At 35.3% G+C, this 10490-nt stretch overlaps 1 protein-coding gene across 1 annotated transcript; it reads left to right on the forward strand.

Moving 5' to 3' along the window:
- The first annotated feature begins 214 nt into the window (after positions 1-214).
- LOC102745860 (olfactory receptor 5AC1-like) lies at positions 215-1137 on the forward strand. Its single transcript, XM_006732681.2, is given in 2 exon segments — positions 215-728; positions 731-1137. Coding segments are annotated over 2 exon segments (921 nt in total).
- The last annotated feature ends 9353 nt before the right edge of the window (positions 1138-10490 follow it).

Here is a 10490-nt window from a genome sequence, read left to right on the forward strand (position 1 = left end):
TTTAGGTGAATTATCATTTTAAAACATTTTATTATGGAAAATTTTGAATGTATATTAAAGTACACATATAAAGGTAAAAATTAAGAAATTGCTAATTACATGAAAAGCACCTTTTAGAAATACATGTTACACAAAAAATACACTGTTTTTATGATTTCTTTTGTGACTGTTTCAACACTTTTTTCTTTTATTTTACTGTCCGGCCAGGTCAGATATGGCAGAAGAAAATAAGACACTCGTGGCTGAGTTTGTTCTCACAGGACTTACAGATCGTCCAGGGCTGCAGGTCCCCCTGTTCCTGGTGTTCTCGGTCATCTACTTCACCACCATGGTGGGCAAACTTGGTCTGGTTGCTCTCATCTGGAAGGACCCCCATCTTCACACCCCCATGTACTTATTTCTCGGCAGTTTGGCCTTTGCAGATGCTTGTTCCTCATCCTCTATAACTCCCAGGATGCTTATACATTTTTTATCCAAGAATCATATGATATCACTTTTTGACTGTATGGCTCAATTTTACATTTTTGGTTCCAGTGCCACCACAGAGTGTTTCCTCCTGGTAGTGATGGCTTATTACCACTACGTAGCCATATTCAACCCCTTGCTTTATCCGGGGGTGATGTCCAATAACCTCTGTACTCAGTTCATTGGTGTTTCATATTCTATTGGCTTTCTACATTCAGCAATTCATGTGGGTTTGTTATTTAGATTAACTTTCTGTAGGTCCACTAAATGCATTATTTTTACTGTGAAATTTTACAACTTTTCGAAATTTCTTGCACTGATCCTACAGTTAATACACTTCTGGTTTTAATCTTTTCGGCCTTTATACAAGTCTTTACTTTTATGACCATCATGGTTTCTTATATTTGTATCCTCTTTGCCATCCTGAAAAATAAGTCTGAAAAGGGCAGGAGCAAAGCCTTCTCCACGTGCAGCGCCCACCTGCTCTCTATTTCCTTGTTCTATGGCACTCTCTTCTTCATGTATGTGCATCCTGAGTCTGGCCACACTGAAGATCATGACAAAATGTATTCTTTATTTTACACAATAATAATTTCTCTGCTAAATCCTTTTATTTACAGCCTGAGGAACAAAGAAGTTATAGGTGCCTTGAGAAGAATAATGAAGAAATAAATAGTTGCCAGACAATATTCAAAATGTTTCTTTTTTATCATCTGCTGAAAAAAGCCCCAAGTCCTATAGATAAGCCATGACTGCTATTCCACCAGAAGGCTAATGGTCAGAGGAGTTCATAAGCTCTGTGGAAGCATCCCAGCTTCCCATTATGGTTTTTTGGATATGGGTCCAGTGAAAGTTTGGGAACATTATCTATAGAACTAGCTTATTTAGAAACATTGTGCTTTATTTTTATCTGAGGATTTGGCTTTTGCAAATTAGTTATTTTCTAGAGCTTTCCAAAATTCCAGATAGAAACAGATAATTGTGGTGAAAAATAGCTGTAATAGAGGCTGGTATATAGGGTTAATCATTTAGTTCATGAATGACCCAGCCCATTGCTCTGGACCTGCAAGTTAATAAGGCTTTGTTGTTTTCTGCCACACATAGTAACTCCAGTTGACTAATAAAATAAAATTCTGCTCCTTGGAAGAATATTTCCTGAGAAGAAATGTACTGTTTGGTGATAAAGTTAGGAAAAAATGAAAATTTCTAAAGAAATTTGTGGATGTTAGGAAGAAAATGAAAGTTGGCATGAACTAAAGAATGAAACATCAAAATTAACCACAGCTCAGAGTTGTAATTCCATGCACTGTTTTTGTTTTTGTTTTAAATCAGGGATACTGCATGCAGCATGATATGCAATAATTTATAAATTTAGGAATATTTGAGTGCAGTATAAAGCAATTTCGATCAACCTTGTGGTTGCATTACTATTCCTATCTGTTTTAGTTGCAGCTGACTAAGGAAAAGGCGAGGAGGCTGGATCAGAGATAAGAACCTGACTTTGCATGTAGGGATATAAAACTGTCAGTGAATTCTCTCCCACTAATTTACTTCCAATTCAGGGATGTGATCACTTAAAAGATATTATATATATCATATATATATATATTCTAATTTACTTAAAATTATATAAGCATAGGTGCTTCAATTCTTTTGGCAAAACAATTATATTCCTTGAACAATCTGGTTTGTTTCTTTTTTGAGCACATTCACTTAGGAAAAACAATTATACAAAATGAGAATTAAGTTTAAGTTGTAGAAGAATGAAAATATGCCTATTGTTCTAGTATTTTTAAAACACTTTAGATCTTGCCAATAGTTCCAACAAATATACTAAACGTTATTATCTAAAACTGTAGGCATATGATAAATACCTCTTATCGCTTACATTTATTTATCTCTTATATAAACATTATTGGAAAAAGTCAACTTGTTGGTATGCTCTTAAAATTAATTCCAATTGGTCCCCAATAACAAAATTTCTTTTAAAAATATTCCACATGATTAAGTTTATTCTCCTTAAAAACCATCTGTACTTGTAGGGTGATTTTCAGCAATTTCACAGTATTTGTGACTCCTTTTACAAGCGCTATAAACTACATGTTTCTTTAACATTTTAATTTTCTTTTTGATTAAACCCTTTTTTCTGTAATTACTATTGGTCTTTTAAAAGTAATCCTTAAATACTTTTCATTATTTATGTAAATGTAAGTATATTTATTTCTTAATGTACATGGAACATGTTTTATTTGAAGTATCTTCAAAAACAATTATATGCTATGATATTTACACTCTTTTACTAGCTTCATAATTGCACAAGTAATATATTAATTTATCAGGATTATTTTTAATAATATCCTGGGTATTTATATTACTTTGGACGTAAAGGGTTAAAAGTTGAACAGTAATATTTTACTCCAGTTTGAGGACCCTCTAAGAAATTGACATTTATACAGTCTTCCAAGGGCAACTCAATAGATGCATTAACTTGGGATAAATTAGATTCCTCCTGAGGTTGGTATGAACTGATTGCTGATCCAAAATGTTCCTAAACATGTTGTACATCAAGTGTGTCAAGTATATCAAGATTGTTTATTGTATACCCTGTTTTTATGGAATGCAGCTGTACTAAGATTAGATGTGAGGCAAACATACCTCTAGGTGCTAGGTTATAAGCAAGTTAATTAAGCTGAGAGAGCCCCCCAACCCTGCACCTTCCCTGTGCTGAGTGATCTGTACATAGAACAGTTTGCATTCAGTGAATGAAGCTTGGAAACTATCAGAGTATCCAAAGCTGCTGTCATGTTGCGGCTACGCATGCTGCTGCTTTACTTGTTCTGTATTCTTGCTTAAAGCTAAGTGAACTTGGGTAATGAACTTGGGTAAATAAACACTGGGTAAGCCTATTTCATCTTGTGAATTTGACGTCATTCCACCCTTGAAATTTACTTAAATGGTCCTTGTGAAGAAGGATGGGTAGGGAAGGTCTTTTGAGACTTTGGTGCTGGGATAGCTGAAACTAACCCCTGGTTCACGACAGTGGAAGTTTTTTTGAAGCAAATTACAGTATATATCTTATCAGTGGAATTTCGGTTATATAGTTTCAAACATCTAGGATTTAGCAAAATGGGTTGGTTAATAAACAAAGGCAAATAGGGAAAATTGCTAGAAACATTGCTTGTTGGTTATCAATAGCATTAACAAAATGGAAATTCTATCAGAAGAACACAAAGGAGTAGACTGACTTAGGAGAGATGAGACAAATATATAAAATAGAAGATGAGTCATGAGGTTTTTTGCTTGACAGATATTATATTCACCTAGAAGCCAACGTTATTCACTGTCCTTGAGAATGAAGGACAAGACCATGGAAATGGAGGGGGGGGCATTGTTAAATAATTGAGACATCTTTCCAACAAATAAACACTAGAAACCTGATGAGTTTTTGTTAGTCCAGACCACATGTCCTAGGGCTTAGTATTTCAATGGTAGAGAATCCATTGAGTCTGAATGGAGAGAATTAAATGGCCTGACGAGTATGGACTTTAGTATACATTTTTCTTTCCAAATAATGATACTACCGTGGTTAAGGTAGAAATCTAACAAGCTTACATTGAAAAGGGTACCTGCCCAATTTTTTCACCTAATGGAACATAAAAGATCCTTGCAGAAATGGTAGTAGAAATGTTTTAACTGCAGGTACCTTAGATTGAATATAGATAACAATAATATCACTCCTAATGAAAAATGCTTCCATGCAAACTTTGAGAATGCTTGGTACCCTTATACAATCTCGTAGGAGAACAAAACATACAGACAGCTATAGCAAACTTGTTAGCAATCTCCTTTTCCTGGATCTCAGTGATAGAAGAAAGTTCTGTGCTTTTTAAAAGAAAAGTTAGATGAAAAAGAAATAAATTAGTGAAGGTGCTATATAAAATCTGATGGTGATTACTGGCTGGGAGGTGGAAAACCCCTGATAGTTTGGGCAACTGCACTTGCCTTGCTAAAAAGAACCAGACAGATTTGTTGTTTGGGATATGTTGTTTGGAATATGTCAAAGAATACTTGGTAAAATAAAGAGAGTGAGCAAGATGTGGGAATACTCTGTTTGTTAAGGCAATAGAGTGAGAGGATTGTGCTCTACTTGCAAAATATCAGCAGGGAAATCTAAAGATGCATGATTGATCTAAGCTGAATGGCTTTGAGGTGGTGAACAGAGTTTTCTGGGATTACCGGAAACTGGAACATGATGCATGATGATATCAGCAAGAGACAGAGAGGACAACATTGGAAAGCCGAAGATAAAACTCTGAGGATAATGTGATGCTGTGGTAGTAGGTACCAGAGTTATAGTAAATTACAAATTGGAATATATGAGTATAAGAAAAGCCTGTAGAAATGTCACCTCTATCTGAATGTTTTATTGGATTTGATATGTTGTGATAATGGAGGTTTTTGCCTTTGCCTGCAAATATCTAATCAGGTCAAATCTGCCTCCACCCATTGCTAATTGGACACCCAAATAGAACCTGTAGAATAGTGCAAGCTTTCCTCTGTAGTGAATATTAAACAATTCCAAATCCTTGGAGGACAATAATCCATTCCTGCTTTAAGAGATGCTAGAAATAGGGGTATTAATCCCTTATTGACTAATTTTATATAAAGGCCCTGTCTGGTATCTAGGAAAAAAGAGTTAATGAAGTTTTACTATGACTACTGAGGACTAAATAAAATAGTTCCGTTGATTAGCTTCTCTTCACTAGGGATGGTAAAAGCCATTTAAAAAGAAGTCCAGTGAACTAAAGGAGACTGGTACACTACTATAGAGTTGGCCAAGGATTTATGTTTTTATTCCAGTTTCAGAAGAATTTTGAAAATCAAATAATTTTCTTTCATTTGACAAAGCCTCTGATACATGTTTGAGATAGGTTAATCACTCCAGTGTAGCCATACACCTTGGTTAGATAAGATATAGATTCAATCCTTATAAAGAGGATACTAGCTCATTACATTGAAAATATATTCTATCATAATTTATCTCTGAGAAGAGGAAGAAGACACCTAGGAACTAAGAACAAAGGAACCTAGGAACTAAGAATTAGTCATATCCAAAATGGTTAATCTATCCAGCTAAAATATAGGGCCCTGACCGATCCATAAAATTTGGGAGAACAATTTGAACTGGGACAACAATAGCCATTTTACAGATAGTACAGAATAAATTACTGTCTTTTCAGAACCTCTAGTTAAGAAGAGGGCTATTTACATGTTGGTGAATGTATATAATGCACTTGAGCATTTTATTAAGACTTGTATTGATTTACTCAAAGAAATCTGAATTTTAATGGAGCTGGGGGGAAAAAAAAACCTTTAGAGACTTAACCTGAGCCCAAACAGTCTCTCTGGAATCACATCATCCTAAGTTACAAGTGATTTCAGGGTATCTGTTATCCAGTTACATGAAGATTGGAGTCTCTGGCAAACATCAACACTACCACACAAATGGCATCCATTGGGGATATTATAAATTACTTGATGCACAGCAAGGAACAGCCCTTTTGAAAGCTAAAGGCAGTCTCTTATTAGGCACTGGTGGAAATAGAAAGACAGCACATAATCTTATACCTTGAGATAACTACTATGTATGAGCAATGCCAGAGAAATGTCCTCCAGAATTAGACAATTCAACAGAGCTCACTAATTAAAAGAGTGTTTTATAGGAATACTCATTGATGGTGGCTTAATAAAGTGGGAGACACCTTTGTCAAGTTGCTGAGATATAAAGATAGGAATGAGGGAGTGAAGATTTTCTATACTTTAAAAAAATTCATTTGAAACTTATTTTTTTATTGAAGTATAACTGACATACAACATTGTGTTAGTTTTAGATGCACAACGTAATGATTTGTGTATGTATTGAGAAATGATTATTACAATAAGCGTAATTAACACCCATCACCACATACAGTTACAATTTTTTTCTTGTGATGACAATTTTTTTTTTAAAGATTTTATTTATTTATTTGAGAGAGAGAGAATGAGAGAGAGCACATGAAAGGGGGGAGGGTCAGAGGGAGAAGCAGACTCCCCGCCGAGCAGGGAGCCCGATGCGGGACTCGATCCAGGGACTCCAGGATCATGACCTGAGCTGAAGGCAGTCGCTTAACCAACTGAGCCACCCAGGCGCTCATGATGACAATTGTTAAGTTATACTCTCTTAGCAACTTTCAAATATGCAATACAGTATTGTAACTATAGTTATCATGCTGTACACCACAGCCCCAGAATGTCTTTATTTTATAACCAGAAGTTTATACGTTTGACCCACTTCACTCATTCTGTCCATCACTCAGCTCCTGCCTCTGGTGATTGCCGATCTGTTCTCTGTATCTATGAAGATTTGTTTTGTTTTTTAGATTCCATATGTAAGTGAGATCATATGATATTCCTTTTTCTCTCACTTATTTCATCTTAGCATAATGCCTTCAAGGTCCATCCATGTTGTCACAAATGGCAAGCTTTCCTGCTTTTTCTTATGGCTGAACAATGTTTTATTGTGTGTGTGTGTGTGTATCACAATTTCTTTATCCATTTATCTGTTGATGGGCATTTAGGTTGTTTCTATGTCTTGGCTATTGAAATAGTGCTGCAGTGGACATGAGGGTAAAACTATCTCTTTAAAATAACAGTTTCATTTCCTTCAGACACATACCTAGAAATGAAATTGCTGGATCATATGGTAGTTCTATTTGTGATTTTTTTTTTAAAGAACCTCCATACTGTTTTCTTTTGTGGCTGTACCAATTTACATTCACACTAACAGTGCACAAAGGGTTCTTTTTTCTTCACATCCTCACCAACACTTATTTATTGGATAATAGCCATTCCAACAGGTCTGAGGTGATATTACATTGTGGATTTGATTTGCATTTCTCTGATGATTAGTGATATTGAGCATCTTTTCATGTTGGTATTGGCCATTTGTGTGTCTTCTTTGGAAAATTTATTTTTTAATTTTTTTTTAGGCTCTCTGCCAATTTTTAAATCGGATTGTTTGGGGGTTTTTTTTTTGCTAAATTGTATGAGCTTTTAATATATTTTGAATATTAATCCCTTATCAGATATATGATTTGCAAATACCTATGCTTTTGTTTGTTGTCTTTGCTATTGTAGTCAACTCCAAAAAGTCATTGCTAAGACTGATGTCAAGGAGCTTACCTTGTTTTCTTCTAGGAGTTTTATGTTTTCAGGTCCTACATTCAAGTCCTTATTCTCTGTTGAGCTAATTTTTGTGTATGACATAAATGCATAAATATAGTGGTCCTGTTTCATTCTTTTGCATATGGCTGTCCAGTTTTCCCAAAACTATTGAAGACTGTCTTTTCTCTATTGCATATTCTTGGTTCTTTTGTAGTAAATTAATTGACCATGTATGTATGGTTCTTATACTTTTTTACCTTTTTTCATTTTTAAGTAGGCTCCATGCCCAGCATGGAAGCCCAACATGGGGCTTGAACTCACGACCCTGAGATTAAGACCTGAGCTGAGATCAAGAGTCAGACGTTTAACCGACTGAGCCACCCAGGTGCCATGGTTCTTATACTTTTCAAGACACCAATTTCTACAATATTTGATGGATAAAAATAGACAAACTAAAACTACAACAAACACCAGGAACTATATCATCCTTTTCCCTCATTATTCACTATTACTTAAAATTCTTGTTGATGTTGAATAGAAGCATTCAACTGTATATATAATTTTCACTAAGCTAAATTTACCTTTTCCTCCATTCAGTCTATTTCCATATGTATTATACAAACTAGAGAGTTTAAGGACAATTTCCCAAAGTATCTTTTCATCCAGAGGATTAATGTCTAGATAATTTACATTTTGATTTGGGTTATATGTGAACCAACATCTTGTATTTCAGCATCAGTGTGGAAATGAGATTAAAATAATGTTTAGGGGCACCTCAGGACTCAGCTGTTGAGTGTGCTTCTCTCTGTCTCCCTTTGCCCCCCCTGCTTGCACTTTCTCTAAAATAAATAAATCTTTAAAAAAAATAATGTTTAGCAAATAGTTAATATTATGTCAGTTAATATTATGATGCCATAATTAATACTTAATTCTAGTTAATATTAATGCTACAAAGTTTCCATTTTGTTAAAGTCCCATGTATCAATTTTTTAACTGGTCACGGCCTATTGTCTTACCCTAAGGTCAGGGAAGTTTTGTCCCGTGTATTTTTCTAGAAGTTTTAGAGTTTTAGCTTAACATTTAGCTCTAAGAGTTATTCCAGTTTACTTTTTGTTTATGGGGTAAGTGTTGAGGTTCATTTATTTTCAAGAAATATCCAGTTTTTAAAAATCCCTTCTGAAAAGATTATCTCTTCTCTTATTGAATTACACTGACACTCTTGAAAAAAATCAACTGACAATATATATCAGTCAGAGTTCTCCAGAGAAGCAGAACCAATAAAGATATTTATTTTAAGGAATTGGTTCACATGATTGTGGGAACTGACAAGTCTGAAATTCATAGGGCAAGCTGGAAACTCAGGCTGTATTTCTATGTTACAGTCTTGAGGAAGAATTTCTTCATCTCCAGGAAACCTCAGTTTTTGCTCTTAAGGCCTTCCACTGACTGGATGAGGCCCACTCACATTATTGAGAGTAATCTCCTTTACTTAAAAGTCAACTGGTTGTAAATGTCAATTACATCTAGAAAATACTTTCACAGCAACATCTAGACTAGCATTTAACTGAACATGACAGGCTCACCTCATATGTTCTTAGGTGTCACAGTTCTATGCAGCCTGTTGTTTGCTGTCTGAAACAGTTTTTCTCATATTTGCCCAGCTTTCTATCTGTGTGTAGTGGAAGTTCAAGGCCCACAGCCATTACTTTTTCACTGAGGAAAACTGAAATACAAGACACTGTTTTCTATCATTTCTTATCTCTGACTAAAATCTCCTAGTACTTCTTTTCTGGCTACATGATAGAGTCTGCATTCCTTAGCTTAGTGTGAAGATCCATAAAGGAACCAAGCGAATGTTCTTCATTCTTGCATTAAATAGGTAATTACTTGTTTCTGTGACTTTGGTCCTATTGCTCCCTTCTTCTTCAAATGGAAAGCCTTCTTCATCTTTCATTTCTAAAGTGTGTCCTTTAGGAGCTCCTGGGTAGCTCAGTCAGTTAAGCCTCTACTTTCGGCTCAGGTCACAATCCCAGGGTCCTGGGATGGAGCCTGACTTTGGGCTCCCTGCTCAGCGGGGAACCTGCTTCTCCCTCTCCCTCTGCCTGCTTCTCCCCCTGCTTGTGCTCTCTCTCTCTCAAATAAATAAATAATAAAATGTGTCCTATAGAATTCTAAGAAGATTGACCATCCTGAAAGTGTTCAGTTGTTTTTTCAGCTTAACTCTTTATTACTCATGCCAAATTAATTAGTTAATTCAATCATTCATGTATTTATTCAAGAAAACTTATTAACCATCTAATAGATAAATTTAACCACCAGTTATTATTTTCAAAGAACTGACAGTCTAGAGAAAGAAATGCATTTGTAAAAATGTTGACTGTAATGAAAGTGCCATAAAAGAAGTACGAGCGGGGAAATGAAAGTGCCATAAAAGAAGTAAAAGGGGGGTGCCTGGTTGGCTCAGCTGGTGGAGTGTACGACTCTTGATCTCAGGGTTGTGAGTTCATTCCCCATGTTGGGTACAGAGATTACTTAAAAATAAAATCTTTAGAAAAAATTTAAAAAAAGTACAAGGAATAGAGCTGGTGTAAAGGAGCTACAGCTCAAGTCTATTTTATAGTAATAATAGGGGAGAATCAGAAATAACTTCCTAGAAGAGATGGCATTGATGCAGGACTAGAAGCATATGAGTTAGTAAGAGTCCACAAGGCACTCATGCCAGAATGAGGGAGCATAATATATAAAAATAATGCTCCAAGTTTGAATCTTGTGGTTAAATCTAGCTGGAACATAAAGTGATGGAGGATGGTATTATAGATAAT

The sequence above is a fragment of the Leptonychotes weddellii genome, unplaced genomic scaffold (genome assembly GCF_054177405.1).
Source record: "Leptonychotes weddellii isolate Sample4059 unplaced genomic scaffold, ASM5417740v2 HiC_scaffold_49, whole genome shotgun sequence".
NCBI classification, from domain to species: Eukaryota; Metazoa; Chordata; class Mammalia; order Carnivora; family Phocidae; genus Leptonychotes; species Leptonychotes weddellii.